Genomic DNA, 27,779 nt, shown 5'->3' with positions numbered 1-27,779 from the left:
ACGTATTGCAGGTAATTAAGATAAGTCACATCTATAAGAATGTAATCTATAAGTTTCTTAAAACGATTATAAATTTGACAAATGATGTGTGCCGTTAACACACTCCTTTATACATAGATGTGTATGTAAAAGGTATGAAACGTATTACATATATATCTTTCAGGTTTGCCAAATTTGTCAGATTACTTATTTATCTAAATTTTATGTTTTAGGCAGTACATTTATTAGAGGAAGTGTTAATGCACATTTGCGCAAAAAAATGTATATTTTTTATTTACGAATGAAAACCAAGCTAAAGCAATTTGAGAAAAAAGAAAAAAGAAACACGACAGATCTGTGTGTATGTTTGTCAGACTGTTAAGATCAACGCGCTATTTCAAACTTGTGATATGTATGTAGTGTAATCTGCAAACTTTATAGTTGACGTTTAATAACGGATATGCATTGATGTTACGTCGGTATACAACACGAATTCTAATAGCCCTTTAATATTTGTAATAAGCATTTGATACAATTTATGTAATTAAAATCAAGAAATCATATTAGAATCAACAAAAGATAAACGAATAATGGAATATAACACGATAGTTTTGTGCAATATTGATGGTTTGGCATTAAATTTTGAGAAACATAGCCAAATTTTTTAATGAATGCAAGAAGTTAGAACAATAGCAAAACAAAGAAATATGAATTATATACGTATTATAACTATTCTATAGTATTTATGTAATACACGAATGTATAAAGTGTAAATAACTTTTTACCCATCATGAAATTCAACGAAAAAGAACTTGCCGAGGCAAGTAATGGCCCCGCTGACATTGAAGGCCGTTTAAATCATAAACGAGCACATAAATCAGGTTAGTTTTTAGTTAAGAGTTGTTTACATTTATTTGAGAAAATATCATACTCATCAACTTATTAGCTCCAATTATCTATAACCTATAAATTCCCTTACAAATTCTTATTTTTTTCATACCTATTTTCTGATATTCATATCATTTGGATTTTAGGATTCAAAGAAAAGTGGTTTAAATTAAGATGCAATTTATTGTTTTATTTTAACATCAACGAATTAGGACAGATTGACACTAGGCAACCAGCAGGTGTAATTATTTTGGAAAATTATAGTATTAACCTTGATGCTGCATCGGAAGGTGTATTCGCATTTAGCATAGCATTTAGAGACGAATATGAAAAGAGACATGTCCTAAGTGGTCGTTCAGAATCGCAAGTAGAACAATGGGTCAATGCACTTAAACAAGCAAGTTACGAATATTGGAGATTTCGTTTAATAGTGCTCCAAGAAGAGCTATGTAGAAAAACAGGAAAAGATCCATTGCTTATGTATCCACGAAATCAAGGAATTATCAGGGATGAAGCATGGGAACCTGCATCAACTTTCCGATCTCACGTACGCTCTTTTACTACGTCGGTTGTAACATCAACTGCGATAAATACAGTAACAAAAGAAATGAATTTGATTGAATTTTAAATTAGTTAATTCAATTACAGTTGTTTTACATTATTCTCTGAAATCTGGGGATTGTTTAAATATATAAAAGTTCAGTAGTGCAATTAAATTCATGACTAAAGAGCAAAAAGTCATTAGTACAAGTGAATAGTAATTCTTTATCACCACATATTTTCATTAATATCAACAAAATTATATATTTAATGCACATATATAATCTTCATTATTTATTAGTAAAAATACATCTTATACATGCTTATGTAAAATAATTTTCATAGTATTTTAAGCACCAAAATAATTTGACTAGTATAATATACAAAAGTTTCACGAGAATATAACTTTTAAAGAATTTGTATTATAAGTGAGTCATGAGCAATTATTTTATTATTGCTCAAACTCTGTATCTCGTGTACAGATTTTTCAAGTATTTATAAACCAAATACTCTCTACTATTCTTATAATGTATGCCTATATTATAAACTTTTGATAACTATTAATATATATTTATAATATTAGAATACACATATTTTTTCAAGCATTGTATATAAACAATCTTCAAAGTATCTTTATTTAATTCTTTAATTCTATATTTTACTTTACATTTACAAAATATAAATTTACATTAATTTTATTCTAGTACAAAGTGCATAATATATTCTTATATTATGTATGCATGATTTAAAATGAATTTAATCCGGATAAAAATAATCTATATATTTTAATTCCATGTATATAGAAGATATACATACATATATATATAATATATTATTTTATATTAACATTCTGTGGCATCCTTTTCTACATTGTGTCCTAAAAAAATTAAATAAAGAGCTGAGTTTTAAATTTGTATTTTATTAATTATGCTTTCGTAATAAACAGCAAAATATTAATTATTGTATAATATATGTTAATGTAAACGTATATATCATACACTTCTAATTGTGATATGTGAAATTTATAAGTAAAATATTGCTCATAAACAAGTTACGTTTTAATGCTTCTTAATATTTCAAAAATATGTTGGTACCACTGTTTCCAACTATTCACTACGTGTCAGTTCACATATCCACACGTCATCAAAGTACATAGTTTAGTTCTTATAAACACACTATAGGTATACGTAGTTAATGTTTAACCTAACATGGTTTAAACTGGCAGTAGTGAAGTTAATTTTATTGATATAATTTATTCGTAAACAACATTCAAGAGAAATCATCAATTAAAGTAAACGTAAAACAGTACAATGAAACGATTCATTATTTTTTCTATACTTATAATTTGTGGAATTTTCGACACCTTTGCCGAAACGTGTCAGAAGCCTGAAGTCGTTGCTTCTGCATATGTCACAGAAGATGCAACAATTCTGACAAATGTTGCATTCACAACACAATTTGTGCTTAAGTGTAGTAACGGTGTGAAAGGTATTACCTTATACGCAGAGGTTGATGGTAAATCATTACCAGCTGCCAGATTAAGTTCTGATAACAAATATCAGGTATTGAAATTAAAATCTATATACTTGAAATAAATCTTATTAAATTTATAATGAAGTTGAATTTATATCAAATCAGAATCATATGTAAATTATAAAAACTTAATTGTAATTGAAATAAATTTCAATTTTACAGGTTTCTTGGACAGAAGATGCGAAGAAAGCACGTTCTGGAGATTACAATATAAAATTATATGACGATGAAAGATATGCAGCTATACGTAAAGCATTAAGAAATGGAGAAGATCCAAATAGTGTGAAACCTTTAGTTGTTGTAGTGCTTAATAATCCAGGCATATATCGCGGGCCTTGGGTTAATTCGGAACTCCTTGCTGTCCTTTTAGCTGCCTTAGTGTCTTATTCCGCCTTCTCTTCTAAATTCAAGCTTCTTGCTTAATCATTTTTTATAAATAATAAATTTGTTAAAGTTCTTTTGTAAATTAAATATTACTTAAACAAATGGATTTTGTTTCTTTTTAAATATAACTTTGTAACTTAAGTTAATGACAATGCCACATTTATTGTATAACATCATTTTAAAATTTACTGGGATGTAATTTTGATAGCACCAATTTTTATATTTATAATTTATTTTCTGAAAGTTGAAACAGACTTAATGAAGTACAGATAGGTATAAAATTCAATACATATTAGAAGAAGGTGGATTTCCAAAAAAGAATTCCCAAGAGGGTGGATGTTTAATATCATTAGTATCGTCATTTACTAAATTCAACCATTCATTCAATCCTTTAAAAAGCATCAATGCATCGGAAACATTGTCTCCTTCTGAACAATAACAAAACAGTACTGTACAAGGAATCTCCTTTTCTTTAAAATATTCATATAGACCATTTGCAAATCCACCACCAGGAATGTAATATTGTCTTGTAGATTGTATTGTAATACTTTTCATATGCTTTATCCAATGTAAGCTCTTAAGAAGTTTTTCATTATTCAATAAAGAATCATCCGAGGTAAGGTATCTTATTTTATACTCTGACCTATTTGCACACTCATAATCATAACTGCTGGTTAGGATTATTATCTATAAGAATAGTTTCTATATTAACATAACAATCAAATGATTTGACATTTGTAATATTAGTATATATGCATTACACTGCTGTACCTTACTAATTTTCTTTCGTTGAATAAATTGTGCTAGTTCATTAAAGAAGTCATTTGAACTGCCAACATAAGGTGAACGTAATTGTAAAAGAATTATATTATGGCATCTTCCAAGGTAAAAGTCAGCAGTAGTACAAAGAGAAGTAGAATTTTTATTATAAGGATCAAGTCCACATATTGGAAGAAACATAGAATTCCATAAACTTCCAATTTTGTACATATCCAAGCTAGATATTAATAAATCAATACATAATTGTCCAACGTTTCCAACAGCCACTGACGGAAGTATCAGTGTGTAATTCTCGAGGTTAATTTCATCCGGTATTTTTATCATTTTTACTAAATGTATGTGGATACCTGTTTCATTAATAAAATTTATTAAATAAAGCTTATAACTTATAAAAATATACGACAAAATATTTATACAAATTCAAGATTCAATTTGAAAATTCAAAATTTGCACGTCATGGTAAAGTGATTGTTAAGTTATTATTACTTGTATCGTGTTGTTGTAAAATCCTCTCTTTATAATCATTTATATTTATATATTTATTTATTGAATAAACATTTTCTATATTTATAATGCAATGTAATTTCAAATAATAACACACTTTACATTACATAAAAATAGTGAAACTATATAAACGTACATAACAGTTCAAACTTCTATGAAATCATTATTTGACATTTCTGATGTACGTAGATGTATACGGTTGGTAGCTCTGCCCCTATAATTTTTAGTTATATCAGGTTATATAGATAATTATTAGCAGAACTTATAAGTATATACAGTATATTTATGCATATAGTAGCATGGAATATGTATATGTATTTAATATACACTGAACAATATATTATGAGATAATTCTTACAGAGAATTATTTTATAAATTGTAATAAATTTCATTAAGAAATATTTTCTTCTTATTTTCTTACAAACTTATTTATAAAACTTATATAATAAGGTGAAAATTTAAGAAATATTGAAATTCATAAATTGATTGCTAAAATTTATAAAAGGCTATGGTTAATAATCAAAAAACTATAAAAAGATAAACTAATGATATAATATTTCATATTGAACAAATTTATATCAGTTTTGTGTAAATACCGTATAATTTTTATATGACTAATTAAATTTATATGTATAAATATATATAATGCATATATAGTATATAAATATATATATATACACGTATATACTATGTTTTATTAAAATTGAATTAATTATATAAAAAAGACAGGGAAATCGTGGGAAGACAGAAATTTAGATTGATTCCCGTTTAATAATTTATTTCTTTGGATTTTAATTGGTGTAGAATAATCGGTATTAAAGTGAAACTTGTTACCGACCGTGCATAGCGGCATGTGACGTCACGCATCACCGCCCCGCGATGCCTTTCGGGAAATAGCGCCGCCATCTTGAGTGGCATGGCCCAGCTAGACAGTGCGCCCTGAGCCAAGACATGCGATTTATCGCGAAAACATTAAACGTCCCAAGGATCACGGATTTCTGTGAAACATAGCAAATCTTTGGTGCTTCGCACCTTCATCAAGATGGAGGCGGTTAAGGCATTTAACGCAGAGGTGAATTGACTTACCCTTAGTTCTTCTTCTAGCCCGCCGACTCTCCCTCTTTTTTTCTCTTGTTCATCTTTTCCTTTTTCTCTTTCTTTCTTACTTTTCAAAGTTGAAATCGTGCCATTATTTTAAACTAAAGATTCAAATGATATTGTTTTCCCCGACTTGTCTTTGCTGTTTATTGTATGAAAATTGAAGTGACTTTCGTGCTTGAAGAATGCTTTGATTTCTAGACGTGCGAGAGTGAGTGAGAGAGAGGGAGAGAGAGAGAGAGAGAGAGAGAGCGAGCGAGAGAGAGAGCGCGAGCGAGCGAGAGAGAGAGAGAGCGATTATCTTTATATGTAAGAAAGAGGCAGAGAAATCAGAGAGAACTTTTATTGTGATTTTAAGTATTTGTGATGCATAACATTATCATCTTTATTATGTAGAAATTTTGTAATTTATGTAATGATAATGAAATGGTAAATAATTATTGTATATGCGTGGTTTAGTTCTGTTATGTTTGTGATGGAAGGGAGAGAAATAAGGGAAAGCAATAAGGAATATTTTGTAAGCGATATTAGTTGAATTCATAGCAATTGTAATAAAACTTGTTTAATTTTTGTGATCAATTCATTAGAATTTATATAAACATATATTGTTGACTTTTGATTTGTTACATATAAAACTTAGAATTGTTTTTGAAGAGTATAGGTACATTAAATCAACATCAACAGTTCTTTTCAAGTACTATCGAGAACTATTAAAATTTCTTAAATTAAAAAATTTAATCATATTCTCTGACTACTATATTAAATGATTATGAATACATTGAAGTTATTAAAAATAGAAAATAATAATTATACATATGTTTTTTTTTTCAGCTCTCAGCTCTGTATGATGTTAAACCACCAATTTCGAAAGCTAAGATGAATTCTTTAACTAGAGGTGCAATTAAGGCAATTAAATTCTATAAACATGTTGTGCAAAGTGTCGAGAAATTCATTCAAAAAGTGAGTTATAAAAAATAAGAAAGCTTTTGAGAGCAAAGTATAAAATACATGCTAATTATATTGTTTGTTCTATTTGTATTAATTGCCAATTAATGTTACAGTGTAAGCCAGAGTACAAAGTGCCTGGATTGTACGTTATAGATTCAATCGTACGTCAGTCCAGACACCAATTTGGGGTAGAGAAAGATGTCTTTGCTCCACGCTTTGCCAAGAACATGCAAACCACTTTCTTAAATCTTTTGAAGTGCCCTCAGGAAGATAAAAGCAAAGTAATAAGAGTTTTAAATCTTTGGCAGAAGAATGCAGTGTTCCCTTCAGAGGTTATACAGCCCTTATTTGATCTTGCGGATCCAAATCATCCAATACATAAGGAGCAAGCAGTTAATACCAATGGTAAAAGGAAGTTGTGAGTTAATATATCAAATTTAAATAAAATTAAATAGTGAATATTCGTTATTATGTTTAGGTACACTGAATGCGTCTGCAACAAATAATGTTAGTAACACTGCAACTTCTGTAAAGACACCCCCTTTGACTGCAAAAAATGCGGTAAAGGATCAAAAATTATTTTCTTCCGCAAAGCCAATCGATCCTGCTTGGCTTGCACAAACAAAAATAGAAACAGCAAATATAGTTAATGCTAATAAACTTTTAGTAAGTTTTGTTTTTATATTTATTTTATATATTATTTGTACACAAACAGTGTGTCGTATATCTTTTTGTACGTAAAATGAACAGAATTTCAATTTTGGCTTTTCTTTTCAGGGGCAATCGAATTCAGCTCAAATGGATGTTTCTTTCCTTGATCAGTTACAACATTTACAGCAGTTATTATTAAAAAAGCAGGAGTCCACAAATGAACAGAAAAGTTCTGTAAAATTTGATAAAAAGCTCTTAGATTTTGATTATGGCGAGGAAGAGGATGATGATGTTGTTGTTGCTAGTTCACCAGCAGCGACCGCAGGATCTAATACTGGTCAACACAATACAGTTTCAACAGGAAATAGTTTGGAGAGTCTTGGACTTCTTTTAACAAATCCAGAGGTACTAACTTATCATTATTACATCAATGTAGCAGTCAAGGAGAAAATATGATTAGATTAATAAATTGCTTAATTCTTTAATTGATAACAGGTTTTGAGACAACTTCAAACATTACAACAAACAATGCAGGGAAGTACTTCTTCATCACAGCACGAAACAGAAGAAAAGATGCGGAAACTTCAGCAAATGAAACAGCAAGAGGAAGAATTTGATAAACATCTAGCTCAAACTGTTCCTGTATGTTATTAACAGTATTAATAATTTTCCTGTTCACATAAAAGTAAAAGACATCCTAATAGTTTCATGCATGTTAATGAAAATCGATCTTTGTTTTAGAACTTACCATTTGCATCTGAATGTGAATTAAAGCCATCAGACATTTTGAAACCAAGTCAACAAAATACCTATACGACAAATGTAAGTAGCGGAGTCATACAAGATATGAGTCAACCACCTCCTGGTTATCCACCGGCTCTACCGTATGCCTCTCAACCTTTATCAAATATTAGGCAGATAAATCAGCAAGCGCATCAAAATCAAAAGAGTCCACTTCTTGACGAACGGCAGGACACGCAAGATTATTCTGGGTAAACATTCTTCCCTTTTATAAAGTAGGGTAAAAGATATATTTTCCTTTTCATTTTCATGAAATTTAGTTTTTCGTTTAATCTAAATTTACTTTAATTTCTATTGCAATTTAACTTGTAACATTACTGAATATTGAAACTGATTATTAATAAATGATTGTCTATAGAAATGGTGCAAGGCGAGATAGTAGCAGTGTAGAAATTGTAAATTGTGAAAATACAAGATCACAGAGTAGATCGCCTGATCGATACAGACATCACAGTCGATCTAGATCACCACGACACAGAGATAGGGATAGAGATAGAGATAGGGATAGGGACAGGGATCGAGATCGAGACAGAGATAGAAAATCTCGATCAAGAAGCAGATCTAGGAGAAGAAGGTAATTTTACATGTCTTCTTTTGCTTATATTAGAGGTAATGTATCTAAATATATATTTATAAATTATTTTATGCACTTTGTTATGATCATGCGATATTAAAGATATTATTATATTATAGGTCTCGTTCAAGAGACAGAGGTCGTGACAGAAAACGGGAGGATAGTCGAGAAAAGATGACTGAGGAAGAACGAGAAAAAGAAAGAGAAAGGCGTAAACGAGGATTACCACCAATTGTGAGAGATAAATTAAGTGGTAATTTCACCTATTTTCATATGCATGTCCATGTGGTTTTACATTGAAGGAATTGTTCTTCTTATTCTTTTTTTTCTTTTTTATATATATATGAATTTAATATATTTATTTGCAGTTTGTAGTACAACCCTTTGGGTGGGACATCTATCGAAATTAGTACACCAAGAAGAACTTTCAGATACTTTTGGAGAATTTGGTGATATTGTCAGTATAGATTTAATTTCACCCAGAGGTTGTGCTTTTATATGCATGAATAGAAGGCAAGATGCATATAGGGCTCTTACTAAGCTTAAAAATCATAAAATGCAAGGAAAGGCAATCACTGTAAGTTAACATTTTTGGTCACGTTTAAAAATAATAATGTATTATTGTTTTTATTAAAGATATTTATAAATGTATTATCAAATAACAATAAACCTCTATGTCTTTTCAAAATAATAGAATTTTTATTATATTTTAGTTAGCTTGGGCTCCAGGAAAAGGAGTGAAAGGAAAAGAATGGAAAGATTATTGGGAAGTTGAATTAGGAGTTAGTTATATTCCTTGGAATAAATTAGTTAATGTTACTGATCAAGATTTAGAATTATTAGAAGAAGGAGGTATGATTGACGAAGACACTCTACCGCCCAATCTAAAAGGTAAAGGAACAATTATGTTTTAAGGAATATTTGAGACAATTCATGCTAATCATTATAAATCATTAACAGGTAAATTAAAGCATTCCGGAGCAAATGCAGATGTACTTCAACAACAGCTGCAATTGCAACAGCAAGCATTAGTTGCAGCTGCTGGAATTCCAAATTTGGCGGATGGTATTGTAAATGTAATGCAACCTTCAACTAGTGCTCAACAGCAACAATCCCAGCAACAAACTTCACAACAAGGTCAACAGCAGCAACAAGTAATCGATACAAGTCAACCTCCACCAATTAGACCCCCTACATCAGCTGCTCTTTTACCGCCACCAAATACACAATTACAGATGATGCCACCTGCTTTTACAATGCCGGGAGTTCCTCGTAAGTACTTATTGAAGGAAAATTTTAACGAAAATTGAAGACTCAATCAAAAATAGGTATTAGTTATTTTTATTCTTCCTTTAAAGTTTATCATTTTATACCTTTCTTTTTCTTTTTTTTTTTCTTTTTTTTTTTATTGTTTAGGTATGATTGGACCAATGGGATTACCAATGGCACATAGTTTAATGCCGAATGTTCCCATAGGTGTGCCACCTCCAAATATGCAAAGTTTATTAGGGCCACCGGGAATGATGCAAACTATGTTAACGCCACCTGTAAATTCTCCATTTGGAGCAGGTGTTGGCGTTGGCTTATTAACTCAAATTCCTTTACCAGCTCCAGCTGCACCTTCTGATAAACCTAATTCTACTGGTATGTGTATATGATCAATTCATAAAGTGAGCTAAACCATGAATAAAAGAAAACGATGAAAGTTTAAATTTCATCTCTTTCTAGGTATGCCACATAATGTTCCTCCAATAGGAGTTCCTCCGCCAACAACGGAAACAGGTATGCCAAATTTACCAATGTTACGACAACCATATGGTGTAGGCCCTTCTGCACCTTTGCAAATGCAACTACCTCAACAACAACATTCTGCTGATGACATGGATGTAGAGATGGAAGACGCAATGCCACAAAGTTCAAATGGAGCAAAAAATAAAAGTAATTTAACTGAACAACAACTTTCACAAAATGAAGAACGAGCAGAATCTGATCAACAAGTAGAGGTAAATAAAATTCATTTATTGCAGCAACTAATGTTGTAACTATGTGATTTAGAATGTCCTGCATAAAATTTTAATTTGATGTAAATTTAATATAACAGCATCGAGATTATAAAGAAAGAGAGAGAGATCGTGAAAATAGGGAAAGAAGAGACAGAGAGACGCATTTATCTCACAGAGATAGGGAAGGTACTGACTCTAGAATGGATCGCGGAAGAGACCGAGGTAGAGGGAGAGATAGGGGACGCGATCGTAGAAGAGATCTTAGAGATAGAGACAGGGATGACAGAAGAGAAAGGGAAAACCGGGAAAATCGAGAAGGAAATCCACAGACTCAAACTCTTCAGGTAATTATTTTTTGCTAAAAGAAGATTAAATTAAAAGTATTGAAGTAAAGATTTTATTGATCTACTTTTATCAAAAATATTTAAAAAGTAGTATGAAACAATCCAAAAGATTTAAATTACAAAGATTTGTAGTTTGCATTAATAATACCATTGTTTATTGCCGTGACAGTAATCTCAATTCATTTTCAATTATTAAGCGACTCTAATAAAATATTTATATTTCAGGAAAACGAAACTACTCCAAAAAAAGATGGGAAACCAAGCTTAGCTGATCGTTTGCGTCAATTGGCTGATGGCACACTGCCACTTGAAGATCGTGTCGATCGAATAATACCTCGTAATCGCCAGGAACGAGATAGATCCGACAGAAATTTTGATGATTCTCGATCGACTCGTGGAGAACCCCTTTCTTCTTTAATGGATTTGCCAAAGTTTGGTTTACCTCAAGAAAGAGGTGATTTTCCAGCTCGACCACCAGATTTTCGTAATCCGCAAGATCCGAGAGAATATCAGCAGCAAAGAGATAGACAAAGTTTCGGAAGAGGTCATAGGGGATCACAGATACACGAGGAATTTATGGATGTTCCAAGATTGCAAGGAGGAATATATCAAGAGGAATTTGATAATAGAATACATGGACAACAAAGAGTAGAAGAATTTGGAAGACTTGGATCACTCAGAGAACAAAGGTGAGCTACTATTCCGTATTAATTTTTGAATTTACAATTAAAGTAAATAAATGTAAATTACAAAAGTAAATACAATCATCGTAATGTTTGTACAATATATGGTGTAAAATGCAACATACGACATTTTTCTCTCTTTTTTTTTTTCTTTTTTTTTATATTCATTAAGTAATGATATTTACATTTTACAAAACATAATTGTTAACAAAATTATAGTATGTTTAAAGCATTGAATTCTTGATTAATTGCTTGCCAAAGGGAGGAATTTGATAGGTCTGAAGTACGAGGAAGAAGACCACTCGATGATCGGGACCGGTTCGATTATGAAATTAGGCGAGATGGTTTTGATCCACGGCTTCAAGATGGTTTCGACCCAAGGGGACACCTCGACCGGGGTGATTTTGAACCTAGAAGGCGAGAATTCTTTGGAATTGATCCTATTTTTGGGATGCCGCCAATAATGGGACCTAGAGGACCTAGACCTGGACATCCTGATGGGTTTGGACCACGGCCAGCCCCCTTAGGAGCTCGTGGACCAGGTAAACAAGTTTAATAAAAAGATAATTCAGGAATTGTTAACTTTTTCACTCGTACGTATTTAATATAGACGTCAGTAATTTTTTATATATTTGCTACCAAACTTTTATATATAACAGAATTTTATTACATTCAGCTTTGTTATATAATAATCAAATGAATGAATAAATTTAAATTAACGAATAAAAGTTTAACAAGATTTTATTTTATAGGTCCATTAATGTTCCATCCACGAGGTTTGGGACCTCGTCCCCTTCGTCCTGGTATGAGGCCTTTTGGCCCTCGTGGGCCACCTTTTGATCCCCGAGAGCCGGATGCCTTTTTCAGACCACCTTTTGATGATATTCGTCCCCATGTAAGACCACCTTTCGGTCCTATGGGTCCGCCATCCATTATTCCTCCAGAGTCTGCTGCTCCCTGGAGAAATCAGGAACTTCCGCCTAGTTCCTGGCCTTCCGATTCAGAGAATCACTCGCAAAGGGATAATCTTAGAGACAAAAAAGGTGGTAATAAACATCCGAATAACATGGAAAGAGAAAATCGAAATAGGGGACGAAAATCTAGATGGACTAATGTTAGTCCATCTGGAGAGGAAATTGAAGAATCAAAAGAACAAGAATCAACCTCTGCGAATGTTGAAGGAAAAGAAGAACCTGCAAAGGAAGAAGAAGTAGCTGTGAAAGAAGAAGTGAAAGAAGAAATTGATATGAAGGAAGCAATCTCTAGTGAACGGAAGGAAGAATTAGTAGAAACGGTTGAGACAAAAGAAGAAGGCATTGAAATGAAGAAGGAGGAAGAAGAGGATTGCAGGGATTCTTAGACCAAAGTAAAGAGCGATTTTTCTCTTTAAAATTTTTTCTTACTCTGTGGAGTGGTGTGAGGGAGAATTCGTTGCTTCGAATTCCTTGGGTCGAATTGAAACAGTCAATTTTAGAAAATGAGATACTGGATTTTAGAATAATTGTATTCAATCGATGACAATTATTGTTAAAAATAGTGGTATTCCGTTTCAATTCTAACCTCTGTAATACTGATAAATTTACTGCTTGTTATTAAAAGTAGATCTTAAGGAGTAAATACAACGAAGAAATTATAATAAAAAACATAAAAATGTACGAGCTTTTAATTTACTTTAAATTAATAAATTCGTATATAAATCTATAGTGACTATACTATTCGCGAGGGAAATATATCAAAAAAGGACATTTTTATTAATTTTTGTAACTTTATCACATTTCACGTTAAAAAATTATCTTGTTTTGAGATCTATGTAAAACGAATACAACAGAAAATACATCATCGATTGAATAGAATAAGATATCTTTAATTCAGAGTTTCAGATTTCAAATAAATTGATTTTGTGATCAATTGGACACTTGGAAAGAAGCTGTGATTTGTAAACACAGGACCTATGACCCGTGGATACTCCAAGTGGCGACTTATTATTTATTAAATTGTAAATACTTTTGTATTTTCGTAGTGAACAAGCATACAATATATTCGATTTAAATATATATATTTAACTATTTCTTAGGAACTTTTGGAAATACAAGAATAGTATTTAATTTAAAAATGAATATAAAAATGAAAATGAATATTTTCTATCATTAATAGAAGAGATTTCGAAATGACTTATTTTGATAACTTATTTAACATTTTTATTGAGCTATATTTTAGTATCTTTTTAAAAATAAAATTTAAAAGGTCAAATATGCATTTTTTGAAATGTAAGAATGATATGTTTTTAATTTGTAAAAAGTGGTTAATAGTATCAGTAATAATCTGATATATCAAATTGTTTAAGAAAAAAAAGAAATATTCGTAAGAAAAATCTTCATTTTTATTGCCATTTTCCGTTTTATATCAAATAATTTTTAAATATCTCTTTTTATATTTCCAACAGTCAAAGAAACAATTGAATGTATATATTTAAGTCGATCGTACTGTATAGATAGACAAATCTTAATAGTAGGATCTTGATTAACCGTGTATCATTGAAACTTCAAGTATTTTTACATGGACATTTTTCGTTGATTGAACTCTTGTTCATTTAAATTTTTACGATGTTATATCCAACTAACAATAGATAAAAGGTTATATAAGAGAAAAGTACTGTGTTTGTAACCGTATTGGTTTAAATAAATTTTTATGCTATTTGAATATTATGTTAAGGATACTTATCTTATTTAATAGAAGTAATTTGAAATTAACAAATTTTGCTCATTTAAAGAGAAATTAAACGTTCAATCAACAGAAAAAGTCAATGGTTCAAACAAATAACCGTGAATTCGGATAAGCAAGATTCTACCACTGCAAATATTTAAATAGATAGAGAGAGAGATTATATATATAAATATGCGTGTGTATGGAAGAGAGAATGTAGAAAATTGACAGAATGTTTGCATGTGTATAAATGATTATGAAAGAGAGAAGAGGAGAGAGAGAGAAGATGAAAAAAAGTGAGAATATATATAGCACCGATGTTCGGCGCGGCTCAATCAAACGAAAAATAAATATTTTCTATATAACGTCTTTCTTCATAAGCAGAATTACAGCCTTTCATTCCGCTTGGCTCCCGGAATTGTCTTTACGTTTTTCCTAGAAAATATCGAACTTCAAACATGTAAATTTAAAAATTTACATATATAAAATTGTTTTTAAAAGATTTTATCTGGGAGTCTTCATTGAAAAATCAAGATAAATTAATTATTGTCAGTTAATTCTACTTATCATTATTTATATGAATGATTCAAAGAATTTTTTAAGTTTATTAATTTTTGTTTATATCTCAACGATATCATTTAATTACGTTATAGGGAGATGTTTCAGAGGAAAGTCACACTAAGCCAGTTGTGAGCCAAATCGTAGTGTTTGGAAATTTAAAATTATTTCTAACAATCTATAATATTGATATAGCCCTTCTTTTGAAGGGATATAATTGTTTTTTTACAAAGCATCTTAGGTAATTGTTAATTGCTGTAGGTAAAATATGTGAAAAGAAGACGTTTTTTCTTTTCTTTTATAAAGAACAATGATTTGAAAACGGTGAATGATTATTATGTAATATTAAGTATAATTCTAATGATTATTTAAATTTATATTTTTTTTTAATTTGCATTAAAAAAAAATTTTTTTTATATGCCATCAACTATTAAAAATCATTAAATGATTTTAAATTAATTTTAAGTCCGTTTTAACTAACGTATTACTCTGTTTAGTTCTTTTACTGTGCAATTTTTATCTGAAAAATTTTTCCTCCGAATATCGAATAATGTATTAAAGAAACTTTATTTAAGTCGGATGTACTCTGTAATTGGAGCCATCGTTTGCATGACAGGAGATAAAGAAATTTGTGAAACAATGTAAGAGAAAATAAACATTTGGGACGATATTCGGAATGGAATGAAATCTTTTCAGAGCGGCTTTGGATACTTGTTCAGTGCTCATACTCGTGTGTTCACATGCGTGAGTCTCTCTCTCTGTCGCCACACGACGATGGAACACCAGCCACCAGGTCGCTTGCGCTCAAACTGAGCGACAAGTGCAAGGTACTGTTGTGTTTTATAACTCATTATATTTATATACATACATACATACATACATACATACATACATATATATGTATACACACATATATACATATAAATAAATAAATATACATATATTTGTTTATATTTATATTTATTTATTTGTACATATAGAATGATAGATTTCTTTCTGGACGAACTTATACAGATGAATGGGACATATTTATCTATGATATGAATAACTTGATAATTCGAAGCGAAAAAATTCGCTTTAAGATAACATTAAGTAAATTTTATATGTTAATTTCTCAAATCTTATTTGTAATCATTTGAATCTTTGCAGGGGGCATTGGACTTTATTTGTTTTCCAATAAATTTTTATCGAATATACGTTGAAGATTTAGATTAATGTGTATCATCAATGCCATTTTTAATTCATTTTATAAGTGAACATAATGTTACCAATATGATTAATATCATATGATAGTTGAATCAAACGTATTGTTGTAATAGTTAGAAAAAAGGATGTGTAATTTTGATAAATAATTAATGTGCAATAATGATAAATAGTATTGATACCATATGAGTAAAATATTATTGAACGAAAGTTTACTATTGAATAAAGAACAAGATTTTGTATTTTACGATTTTAGATTACGCTTTAAGATTAATTAGGAGCGATTGAAAAGTGTAATATAGATTGTATTTAATATTGCAAATTTCTATCTGAGATTATCTGTGCTAAATTTTGTTTAATTGCTGATTGACTTTCTGTTCATATTAAAGTATAAATAGGTGATAAATTAACTATTATAAAATCATCAAGCCATTTAAGAATTATAACTCGGGAGTTTAAGTTCGTCCAGCATGAAGTACTTTTTTTTTTCTAACGGATCACCGTATTATAAACTTCTTAGAATAAAAATACTGAAAAAAAAAAAGAGTAGGTATCGAAATTTAGAATAGCATAAAGAGCCCGTGCACCACTCCGGAACAGAGTTTAAAGAAAAGTTTTCTATTTGTTTCTTTTTCATAAGCTGAAAATTTGATCTATGAATGATTGAAAGATCGCGATTAATTTGTTTACATGAACAAATAGTTGGTCAGTTATGTAAATATCTATTTGCGTATTTATATGCATTAGTAATTACTAATAATACGATTAAACAGAATAAGTATTATAAATGCATAGATCATTGTAAAGTCTATTTTTAATGTTCTTCACAATAGAAGCATTGTCATTTGTAATATTTCAATTGAACATAAACTAATTTATGCACGATTAGCATTTTGTACAAGATATATAATTTTTGTTTCGTTTATAAGTAATTTCTTTCTTTTCATTCTTTTTTTAAATCAAATATAATGCATTTTGTAACTTGTTATCGATGTCGATTTGATCAATGAGAAAAAGTTTTGGCATGCACATGCGCGAAGGTTCGTGGTCAATATCAGAGGTTTAGTAGAGTTCTTGTATACCTGCATGCTGTAACCTCGAATTTTTATGTGTTCATGCACAAATCATCTACAAGATATCAAATATTTATAAGCGGTCCAATGTAGAAGATACTTTATAAGATTTGGTATAATTGAAGGGTGGCAAATTTTCAATATAAAGTGAACAATTATTGATGTTTTTTTATCACTACTAATTATACCATTATTAGAGTTTTATACTAACAATTTACATTATTACATAGCAATTATAATTACTATTCTTGAATTTACTACTATTGAAATTATAATTTCATCATATTACAGGCATAATTTCCTATTGAATTGCTGCTTATAAATGAAAGTAAAAGTTTCATAAATATCTTTGTTAGGATGTACTGCAAGAGAATAATATTAGAATGTATATAATACAAGTTTCCTGCAATTAATTTAGATTATACATCATTAAAACCTTATTTTACTAAAATTTTCCACTCATTTAATTCTATATTGATTGACAAATGTACAGCATCAGAAACTATTGGAAATTACAAATTTCTATTTACTGATCTTAATTTTAATCTATTAAATGTGAAAAAATTGATAATGAAATAAATAATTTAAATTTGGTGATCTTCTCAATTTTTTACGAATAAAAATAAAAATACTTAAAATTTGCGATTCTTTGGAATAAGTATAATTAAACAAGAACAAGTAAGTTAGAAACCACGAACTTTCTGCCTGTTAATTTAATTGAATGATTAATTTATAAATTAAACGTTTGCAAATGTGTATTATTATTTGTTTAACGGATATAGGCCCAGTCTTTATTCCAAATTATTAACGTAATAAATTACATTTTCGCAATACATAATTCCAACTAAATATATTTTCATATTTGTTTCAGGCACAATAAATCTTGGAATAAGAAACGGATCTATCACGTGGTTTTTCCCCCAATGTATTTATTGTAAACATGAGCATTTTAATAAAATTGAGATATGAATGTAGGTTGCAATATGAGAATATCATATTATATTTAAGATAATTCATATTAATTATTTTTACCATTTGGTTATTTGTTTCATTTTCTAATTCGTACACAAGTACTTTATAACGACAAACAAATATTTCTTTCGTATATAATTGATATATTAGCTAGAATTACAAAATATTGCATTGTTTTTTCATCAAAACCAGATAAGACAAATAAACAATAACAAAAATTTCTTACTATGTTTCACTCTAATTCTATTGTTTAAATTTCATATAGAAAAGTATTTAATTTTCGTGTACATAAAATACAATAATAAATATTACTTTAAAAATTGTACTAAAGGCGCGGAATATTAAGTTTACAATGAATGTTAATGTAAAAAAGAGTATTCTACATAATTGAAATATCGAGAAATATATATTAAGAATTTAATAAAAGTTTAATACCATTTATACATGTATTATTTTGCTGCTATAAAATTATATGTTAGAAGGGAATGTATGTATATATAATAATGTTCCATAAATGCCTTAAAATTTAAATATAGAGTAATAAATAATAAAAGTTAATGGAAATTCTATATATCAAATGTAACATCACTTTGTGTATATGGTATATACTTATCTAAAAATATATCTTGACCTTATAATTCAAATTACACGCAACCTAGAAAAGTAATTGTTCTACATAAATATTCTTTATATATCTAAAACTGATGATAACATGTTCATTTTGATGAATAGCACTGTGCTTTTTATTTTATAAGGTATAAAATACTTCATAATATTTAGTATTATTACAAAAAACATGACAATATTATATTAAAACATATCGTTGCCTAAAAAAGAAAAACAAAAAAAAAACAAGGCAAAACAATGCAAGAAACTTGTATTGTATACTTGCGTAAAATCGAAAAAAGAACATGAAAATTAAATTTTATGCACTACATTAAATGAATGTTATCTATTATTTATATCTTATCTATAATCATAGTAATTATTTCCTAATATATTACAAATACTTTATGACATTATTTTAAAAATTAAATTATATTAAGAGATTCTGTTAATAATTATTCTTTATTTAAATCAAATCTCTAAATACAATTGTTTACGATTCATTGAAGCACAGTTTCATTCGTCAATTATATAATTGATTTTAAAATTTTAATGTCTTTCTTTATATAATGATAAAGTTTTAATTATTTTAATCTGATTTACAATGTAACTTTAAATTACATATATGTGGTGATTATAAAATATTAATTACATCATGAACGTGTAATAAATCAAATTAATTCTGTTATTTTTAGCACATTTTTTTTTATAAATCGTGATTATGGCTATTATTTAATTGTGCCCTTAAACTATAAGTTATATCAATTGCAAATTATAAAACCATTGTTTGATTACTATCCAATGTAACTATTTTACATGACTATTAATATGATGCATTAAATTGATATGCACAATGTTAAAATAATGGACACGATGTACATGATGTTAGATATGATGATGATGATATTAGAAAATGTTATAGTTAATCTTCTTTATCAATAGCTTCAATTCTTTCAAGGACTTGAGGATGACTACAATGCCAACTAGAATACAATTTATCATAAAGAGGGAAACTAAGATTATCCTCCTGTAGTTTAATTAAAGAGCTTTTTAATGTTTGTCTATATCCCAAAATTTTTGCAAACTTATCTGCTTCAAATTCAAATCTTCGTCTCAGTACACTTGTTATGTATTGGACTAACTGTAAAAATTGTAAAATAATTTATAAATATTATAAATATTACTTTAAATATCATTGTTCATCATAAACAAAATATACATAAATTACATCTTGAAAGCAAAACAATTTAAAATTATTTTGAAATATTTGTGAATTATTTTATAAAATTTCATTCTTTATGAATATTAAAAGATTTAAGTCATATTGTTTTATGTATATATATATATATAGCAAACGTACAATATTTTACGCATGCAAAGATTTTTCAAATTTTTCTAAATCAAAAGTAATACATTAAACTTACTATATTTAGAGGATTTGAAATATAGGTAGTAATAATTACGAATCCTATAAATGTGGGTTGACTATCCATAAACCCAAAAGCTTCAAATACAGGTTTATAATCAAGAAGTTTTGAATATATGTAAATATTCATTAACAATTGTACCTGCAAAAACATGTTTTTATAAATTAGTAATTAAGATATAATATTGTAAATATGTTGCCTAAAATTTTTACCTGGCCAAGTATAAATCCCTTTAATGTATGACTATATTTCCAATGTCCTAATTCATGTGCTAATACTGCTACTACTTCATCTGTAGTACATCCTTTTGTGTTTGTTTCGCCTTCTGCTGGTTTATAATACTCCTTGACTAAAGTGTCATAGAGAACAATTCTTTTATGTTTGTGAAAACCATACAGATATGCATTGCTGTGTGATGATCTTTTTGAATTTTCAACAACAAATATTTTATAAAGTGGATAGTTTACTGATGCTGCTAACTCTTCAATCTTTTTTTTCAAATCTCCATTTGGAAGAGGTGTGTATTTATCAAAAAGTGGTGCAATTAGTTCCGGGTAAATAATCATAAGGAAAAGAGCAGCAACTATTAAAAATATCCAAAGATAAAGGAAGCAGTACCCTCCACCATTTTTTATGATCCATGTTATAGCACATAGGAAGGGTACTGTAAGTATCTCACGTACAACAAATTGAAGAAGCTGATCTTTGATAAAGAATAACGGTGTCTAAAATTAACATTATTAAATTAAGAATATAAAAATTACTTTTATCATATTAGAAGAAAAATTTTTACTTTCTTACTTTCTTATTAAAGCCATGTTTTTGTTCCACAACAAATGTAGCATAAATCTTAAATGGCAAAATTATTATATCACGGATAACGTTTATAATGAACATACAAACAGCACTTATGAGAATTTCATTTTGATCATCAAAACCACAATATTTGACAATATCAATACTGCATAGCCAAAATCGATAGTAGCATAAATTTAACAAATACACCTACAAATATTCAAATGCTTACATATCACAAGAACTATATGATTCCATTTTAAATATTACAACATAACATAATATATACATGTATAAATAAAAATTTCATACCGTAGTACAAAGTTCAGAAAATATGCTCTTAAAATCATTAAATTTTAACTTATCTAGCAAATAACTGTGTGCTTTCTTATAAACATCCTGTGTCATTAAACCTTCAACTGATTTAGGTAAATCAGACAATCTCATCATCAAATCTCTCTACAAAAAAAGAGAACTTACGTATAATACAGAGTTATTTTTATAAATCTAATTTTATTAATAATAATTATTTTCTAAAAGAGAAATATAATTTCCCTAAATATTATTTAATTTATAAAAATTAGGAAATTGTTATAATAGAAAGGTTATAATTGTTATAATTAATTGTATAATTAATTGTTATAATTAATTATTATAATGAAAAAGAAATCATGTTTTAAAGTAAAATTAGAAATTAATAAGGTGGGGAAGCTTAACTTTAATGATTTAGGTTAATAATGGTTACGTAAAATTTACAACAATTTACCTGACGAAGATTTAAATAATATTCCCAAAGAACTAAAAGCCATGTTACGGCTAAAATTTCATAAAGTATGTTTTCTTCGATAAATTTTACAAAATTCGACATTCTTTTGTATTTAATAAATAAAAATTCTTCTTTCTGTATTCTACCTTGGTCGCCGGTTTACTACAATAAAGTTAGGGACACCGAGGTTACCGCATATACTATAATAACAACATATACTATAATCTCTATAATCTTTTTTGAACATCGAAATGAAGTGATGCTTTAATTAAATTTTCATCAACGTGTCCTATGTTTGCTATTATCTTATAATATTAATATTAATATTAATATCACAAACTTTTCGATATTGGATATATATATATATATATATGAGTGAGTTCATATACAGTATATATCGAGTATCGAACAGCATTTAGAGTATCTTCGAGTATCTAACGAGCGTCTATCAAGTCACGCGACGAGCATTTATTCCGCGATTTTATTTTGCGATTTATACATCGTACTAACGACTAACGTCTACGTTTATATATTAATTTATTGTCTTAAACATATTTGACGGTTACAATAACAAGTAATCTCGTCATTAATCCTCACGACCTACGTCCCCTTCACACACATCTACAAAATTGGTGTGTACACACACACACACACACACACACACACACACACACACACACACACACACACACACACACACACACACACACATTTTAATATTATAAATTTTATTTTTTGAATTGAATGAATTAAATTGAAAATAATAAATATCGAACTTTTAGTAACTAACTATATTTTAAGGGTATTACTGTAAAGAAATCAGTTTGAAAACATAACAATTTGAAGTCCTATGAAAAAAAAATAGTATCAGATTATACATATACAATTAGCGATAAAAACTCTGTCTTTCCGTATTAAGTATTTTTGTATAAGCAGAGAGGTTATGAACTTTGTACAGCGAACGACATGATGAACGTAATAAAAATATTATCGTAAAGCATGGCGCCGGAAAGAACAAATGGAATTAATGGAAATCACTTAAAAAATGTACCTAACATCATAAACAGGTACTGGTTTTATGTAAAAATTAATTTAAGATAATATTTATAATCTTATATCTAATAATCGATGACAAATTATCAAATAATTTAAGACGTGTTGATAAGATTTAAGTGATACCTTATTTAAAAAAAGTAATCAATAATGTAATGCTTCAAATTACGGAACATTCATAAAACAGTAATTTTATTCATATTTTTGAAATTTCATTCTAATCTGCAATTTAATATAATACAGTTAATAGAATTTAAACAATAATAAGTTTCTTCTCTATTCAATGGATTAATGCTGTTACTTTTAAATAAAATGGTTTTATTGCAGTATACCAAATCCGGCATCACCATTTCCTTCTTCAAATCTTCAACCAGGAAATCCTCCACCAGTACCTCCGCGTCAACCAGTCCAAAATTATTCTGGATCTAGTGATCATAGACCATACGGATCTAATTATTATGGAGGATATGGATTTGGTGGATATGGTAATCAATATAGGGGATTTAATGGATATGGAGGATACAGTTCATATAGTTCATATGGTCCATATTCCAGTTATAATAATTATGGAATGTTTGGTGGACACAGTGGTGATGCCGAAAATAGGTAAGAAGCTTATAATGTGTCATATTTATTTCATATGTTATATCATATTTAATCTTTTCAATTCATTTTTCATTTTGTTTGTAATGATAAAAGATTTTGTGACTCGATTCATAATGATAAAAGATATATAGAATTTTCAATGTTTTCATATGTAATTTACAATATTTAAATGTGATAAACAATTTCCAAAATTAATTTTTGATGAATTTTGATGGAAATAATGGAATAAGTTAGTAATAGTTGTTTGAATTTGTTTGCAGATTTTCCCTATATGTTGAGGAAAATACCAGGTCAACTTTTCAGTTGATCGAGACAGTTCTTCATACATTTTCATCTATAACAATGCTATTGGAATCCACATATTTTGCTTTAACAAATTCATTCAGAGCAATCTTAAATGTTGCAGAAAATGTTGGAAAATTACGCTCCACTGTAAATCAGTTACTTAACACTTTTGCTTTAATTAGATTTTTTAAATGGTTGTACAGGAAGATTGTGCGCTCTACTGGTAAGGTTTTCTATTATATTTTACAGTTTACATGATATGTAGTTCTACGATATGAGTTCACAATATGTTATACTAACCATAATCTGCTTCGTATTGTAAATGAAAAATGTACAATGTACATTCATATTCGATTTTTATTAAATATTCTTTTAGGTTATCAAAATCAAGATTCAATAAACGAAGAGTTATGGAATAAATCACTAGCAAAAGTTAGAAGTGTAAACGTTCATAATTCTTCTTACTGGTCTGGGTTTTTAATATTCAGTGTATTCTTTGTAGTACCTTATATAATTCATAAAATTTCGAATAATATTAAAAACATGCAAATAAAAGGTACTAAAACATAAAATACCTTTGCTAGTTATTTAAAGATTATGTGTTATGAATTTTCCACATATAAGATAAAGTGACTAAATAAGAATTTAATCTTTAGGAAAAGATCCAAAAGAATGGCAAGATATTGAGGAACCTGCATATATTGCAACAGTTTTATATGACTTTGTTGCCACTCATAATGATGAACTCAGTATAAAAGCTGGTCAAAAAGTCTATCTTGCACCAAAGTCTCTACAACCAAAAAATTTGCCCGGATGGTGCAAAGCTACCGATAATGTAAATGTTGGTCTTATTCCTTACAATTATATTAAAGTTATAGGACAATTGAAAAAACTGAAAAGGGATAATGAAACAAACCCTGTAAATGAAGAAAAATCTTCTACAGATGAAAGTTCTAATCATAGCAATAGAAAGGATTCACAGCCTACAAGAAATGATAGAACTGTTGAAAATGAGGCATAGGGAACTTGGTTTCAAATGATTTTATTAAATGTTTTATAACTTTCAACAATACACTAGAATTTATATCCAATAAATTTTGAAACTTTTCTACATTTCATTTTTATTATAACTTAGATTCAAAACAAGAGAAATTTGTTTTGGACCAAATTATATGAAATATAAATTTATACCACTAACATAAATGAAGTTTTAGAAATATGGAAATAATGGTTTCTGATTAATATAACTAACAATTTAAATTATAAAATAATTATATTTTAGGAAATTAAAATTTTATTTAAATTAAAATTGGAAATATTCAAAATTTATGTATTATAGGATCAAACTTTTTAAGTTTTTTCTTTTCATGGATGTAGTAAGTGGAATTACTAGCATATGATGTATAAGTCTATATAGTATTTGTATTTATACTGCAATTTATAATAATGAAAGTTTTGATAATCAATCTGTTCTATCAGTAAATTCATATAAAATTTATTTTAATTTTTGTTTATGAAGTAAATTGGACACTTAAACAAATATTTTTCTATTTGTTGCGTTTAAAAAATTAAATATTATGAAACAATACAGTTATTTATTCTTACAATATGTATATAAGGCTATATAGAAAATCTTAATCTGCAAAAAATCTCTTTCGTTGTATAAGAAACTTCTAAGAAAAAATAAATACTTGTAATATGTCGTTTTAAAGGGTTTTCCTGTTTTAAATAATAATTGTACTTACCATGGCAGATAAAAATTACGAAAATACAATTAAAAGTAACTTCATTAAAGTAAAAGAAAGGAAATTGATTTTTAAGGATCACTTTTAAGGAATTTACAATCGCTTTCACATAAAATACTTTATAGATATATATGTATATTGAATATGTGTGCAATAATAGTTTGGACACACACACATATATATATATATGTGTATATATGTATATTTATATAATTTACAATTTCACTTTCTCTCTCTTTTCAACAATATTAACAACAGATTCTACGATCTACACAACAGATTCTTAGTTGTTTTAGCATTCTAAAGAAGGGAATGTTTTGTTAGAAAGGAAAATAGTATGAAAAGAAGAGAAAAAGAAAATGTGAGAGGAATTTTTTAATCGTCGAACTTGCGATTAGGATTGGATCCAAATAGAGCAGAACGTATATCTGGTACTAATTGTTGTGCTATTAATTCTAATCTTGTTTCCAAAGTGTTGCTGACTTTTATACGCCCTAAAAACAGAGTGATATGAATCATTTAATATAGTTAAAAAAATGTAGAAGATTGAAATAAATGATAAATCTTGTTTTTATTAAATATATAAGAATATAGTGCAATAATTTATTAAAAAGTATGCATTATCTACTAACCTCTTGCTGCAAGTAAATCAACTCCACCACAACTATCAGAAGGAAGGAAGTTATCCTGATCAATTTTAACTGTGACATCTTTCTTTGTTATTTGTTTATAAGCATCTTGAACAGAATCAAAAAGTGATTCTACTAATGGAACATCTACTTGACGTACTCGAACAACAACATGGCTTTCTGTTAACTAAAAATTACAGATACATAAAGATAAATTGTGCAAACGTCTATACCCTTTTTCTCTAAAGAAAAACAATGACTAAAAGTAAAAATAATAACAAATGTTATGAAGAGAAAATTTAAACATCTGTAAAGTCTTGTACCCGGCATAATCCTTGTACAATCAATAATTTCAAAAGTTCCCTATATTGTGAAATATCCTGCATCACTTCTCCTAATCTCTTTCTAGCTTCATCAAGTACATCACGAACATGATCTTCTCTAATTTTGAGGACTTTTAGACGGGCTTGATTCAACATGTTGGATGATTGACTATAAAATAACAGAAATTGAATTATTTAAATAAAACCTATTTACTAGAAAAAATTTCTCTTAATAGTATATTATAGAAGCATTTGTATATAATATTTAAAATTATTTTTATAATATCAAACGTACATCTTTTTTTGAAGTTCCACTTGTTTTTCTTTCTTTTCATAATATTCCATAATTTTAAGCCTTTGTTGTTGAACTAAGCGTCCCTTTTCAATATTAAATTCTTCTTCTGCTTTAGCATCAATTTCTTCTGCTTTCTCATTGGCCTCTTGTTCAATGAAGGCCATCATATGATTAATCTAAAATAATAATAATTATGACAATGTACATATTTTATTTTTAATTAAAGAAGTATAGAATTAAATTCATTCAATTTTTCTATACATTTCCTTTTACTTTTTACAAAAATATAAATTTATAAGTATGTATGTATATATATATATATACATACACACACACATATATACATATACATATATATATATATTATATATAATATATATATTGTGTATGTGTATATATATATATATTTTTAACTTTGATAGAATCTAATTAAATAATCAATGGTTGTATTATACTTTTTAATTTTTTGTTTCTAAAAAGTAAATTAGTGACATTGTTAAAACTTTGATTTAAGCAAAATTATTACTCAAGTTATTATTATTTATATAAACATAATTGAAGTTACTTAATACTTAAGGAGAATATTTAATTCAATCAAATTTATTATGTACACTGAATTGTAGACGTTTAAAACGTTATTGAAAAGAAGAACAATAAGAACAAAATTTTGTCAAGAAAAAGTGCCAGGAACAAATATTTCATCCAAGCAACAATATAGAATAAAATGCAAAAATAGCTTAAAATCGATGCTCCAAGGAAAATTGTAAATACTTCAATTGAAATACTTTTTACCTGCTTCTGTACATCTCCATCGCTTAATGCCATTTTGAAGTTTAAGGATCCGTCAATTTTACAATAGTAACGAGTTTCTTAATTACTACTTTACTTTTTTGATGAACAAATTCGAAGCCGAAGTTTTCGAGAAGTCAACGCCTACTGATGAAAGTATCTTCAGTTAATGACGATCATATGACACAGGTAGTGTGTTCATAAAACTAACTTATTTAGCCGAAATATATATCACGGTATG

The 27,779-nt window shown here is 28.2% G+C and overlaps 7 protein-coding genes across 15 annotated transcripts; 4 read left to right on the top strand and 3 right to left on the bottom strand.

Moving 5' to 3' along the window:
• The first annotated feature begins 29 nt into the window (after nucleotides 1-29).
• On the top strand, nucleotides 30-1,590 carry LOC100647019 (pleckstrin homology domain-containing family J member 1). The gene is made up of 3 exons (XM_003395237.4): nucleotides 30-132; nucleotides 213-860; nucleotides 1,014-1,590. Exons 2-3 carry the CDS (start codon nucleotides 770-772, stop codon nucleotides 1,493-1,495), a joined length of 573 nt encoding a protein of 190 aa, XP_003395285.1. The 5' UTR covers nucleotides 30-132; nucleotides 213-769; the 3' UTR covers nucleotides 1,496-1,590.
• A 983-nt stretch (nucleotides 1,591-2,573) lies between these two features.
• Nucleotides 2,574-3,944, top strand: LOC100647141 (translocon-associated protein subunit delta). The gene is made up of 2 exons (XM_003395238.4): nucleotides 2,574-2,969; nucleotides 3,103-3,944. Exons 1-2 carry the CDS (start codon nucleotides 2,718-2,720, stop codon nucleotides 3,361-3,363), a joined length of 513 nt encoding a protein of 170 aa, XP_003395286.1. The 5' UTR covers nucleotides 2,574-2,717; the 3' UTR covers nucleotides 3,364-3,944.
• Nucleotides 3,539-4,822, bottom strand: LOC100647258 (proteasome assembly chaperone 2). 3 transcript variants are annotated; one of them, XM_012309034.3, is made up of 3 exons: nucleotides 4,745-4,822; nucleotides 4,096-4,451; nucleotides 3,539-4,011 (listed from the first exon to the last, which is right to left on the bottom strand). In XM_012309034.3, the coding sequence occupies exons 2-3, from the start codon at nucleotides 4,426-4,428 to the stop codon at nucleotides 3,607-3,609; spliced, it is 738 nt and encodes a 245-aa protein (XP_012164424.1). In that variant the 5' UTR covers nucleotides 4,429-4,451; nucleotides 4,745-4,822; the 3' UTR covers nucleotides 3,539-3,606. The 3 variants fall into 3 exon arrangements, with proteins under 3 accessions (XP_012164424.1, XP_003395287.1, XP_003395288.1); XM_003395239.4 differs by having other exon boundaries at nucleotides 4,591-4,756; XM_003395240.4 differs by lacking the exon at nucleotides 4,745-4,822 and adding an exon at nucleotides 4,525-4,738.
• Nucleotides 4,823-5,366: 544 nt separating this feature from the next.
• On the top strand, nucleotides 5,367-18,221 carry LOC100647455 (SR-related and CTD-associated factor 4). Of its 4 annotated transcripts, XR_007224002.1 has the most exons (20): nucleotides 5,367-5,680; nucleotides 6,538-6,666; nucleotides 6,768-7,059; nucleotides 7,133-7,320; nucleotides 7,432-7,710; nucleotides 7,801-7,947; nucleotides 8,047-8,297; nucleotides 8,465-8,680; nucleotides 8,800-8,933; nucleotides 9,049-9,257; nucleotides 9,394-9,571; nucleotides 9,641-9,952; nucleotides 10,097-10,324; nucleotides 10,409-10,683; nucleotides 10,782-11,027; nucleotides 11,253-11,716; nucleotides 11,972-12,252; nucleotides 12,463-13,076; nucleotides 15,668-15,798; nucleotides 18,119-18,221. XR_007224002.1 is itself a non-coding variant. In XM_012309035.3 (19 exons), exons 1-18 carry the CDS (start codon nucleotides 5,651-5,653, stop codon nucleotides 13,068-13,070), a joined length of 4,467 nt encoding a protein of 1,488 aa, XP_012164425.1. In that variant the 5' UTR covers nucleotides 5,367-5,650; the 3' UTR covers nucleotides 13,071-13,076; nucleotides 18,119-18,221. The 4 variants fall into 4 exon arrangements, 3 of the variants coding, with proteins under 3 accessions (XP_012164425.1, XP_048261594.1, XP_048261593.1); XM_012309035.3 differs by lacking the exon at nucleotides 15,668-15,798; XM_048405637.1 differs by lacking the exon at nucleotides 18,119-18,221 and having other exon boundaries at nucleotides 15,668-15,802.
• Nucleotides 18,222-19,268: 1,047 nt separating this feature from the next.
• LOC100648627 (CAAX prenyl protease 1 homolog) lies at nucleotides 19,269-22,107 on the bottom strand. The gene is made up of 6 exons (XM_012309036.3): nucleotides 21,814-22,107; nucleotides 21,360-21,506; nucleotides 21,054-21,257; nucleotides 20,465-20,977; nucleotides 20,250-20,393; nucleotides 19,269-19,966 (listed from the first exon to the last, which is right to left on the bottom strand). Exons 1-6 carry the CDS (start codon nucleotides 21,913-21,915, stop codon nucleotides 19,748-19,750), a joined length of 1,329 nt encoding a protein of 442 aa, XP_012164426.1. The 5' UTR covers nucleotides 21,916-22,107; the 3' UTR covers nucleotides 19,269-19,747.
• An 84-nt stretch (nucleotides 22,108-22,191) lies between these two features.
• LOC100648244 (peroxisomal membrane protein PEX13) lies at nucleotides 22,192-24,870 on the top strand. 4 transcript variants are annotated; one of them, XM_048405654.1, is made up of 6 exons: nucleotides 22,192-22,445; nucleotides 22,772-22,880; nucleotides 23,194-23,472; nucleotides 23,733-23,980; nucleotides 24,134-24,313; nucleotides 24,414-24,870. In XM_048405654.1, exons 2-6 carry the CDS (start codon nucleotides 22,813-22,815, stop codon nucleotides 24,776-24,778), a joined length of 1,140 nt encoding a protein of 379 aa, XP_048261611.1. In that variant the 5' UTR covers nucleotides 22,192-22,445; nucleotides 22,772-22,812; the 3' UTR covers nucleotides 24,779-24,870. The 4 variants fall into 4 exon arrangements, with proteins under 4 accessions (XP_048261611.1, XP_048261612.1, XP_048261610.1 ...); XM_048405655.1 differs by having other exon boundaries at nucleotides 22,193-22,387; nucleotides 22,750-22,880; XM_048405653.1 differs by having other exon boundaries at nucleotides 22,193-22,445; nucleotides 22,750-22,880.
• A 789-nt stretch (nucleotides 24,871-25,659) lies between these two features.
• On the bottom strand, nucleotides 25,660-27,727 carry LOC100648858 (V-type proton ATPase subunit E). The gene is made up of 5 exons (XM_003395254.4): nucleotides 27,542-27,727; nucleotides 26,750-26,925; nucleotides 26,455-26,623; nucleotides 26,135-26,318; nucleotides 25,660-25,996 (listed from the first exon to the last, which is right to left on the bottom strand). Exons 1-5 carry the CDS (start codon nucleotides 27,572-27,574, stop codon nucleotides 25,878-25,880), a joined length of 681 nt encoding a protein of 226 aa, XP_003395302.1. The 5' UTR covers nucleotides 27,575-27,727; the 3' UTR covers nucleotides 25,660-25,877.
• Nucleotides 27,728-27,779: the final 52 nt, after the last annotated feature.

The sequence above is a fragment of the Bombus terrestris genome, chromosome 5, assembly GCF_910591885.1.
Source record: "Bombus terrestris chromosome 5, iyBomTerr1.2, whole genome shotgun sequence".
Taxonomy (NCBI): Eukaryota; Metazoa; Arthropoda; class Insecta; order Hymenoptera; family Apidae; genus Bombus; species Bombus terrestris.
Note: the sequence above shows the minus strand (reverse complement) of the source record. Positions and strands in the feature narration are given on the sequence as shown.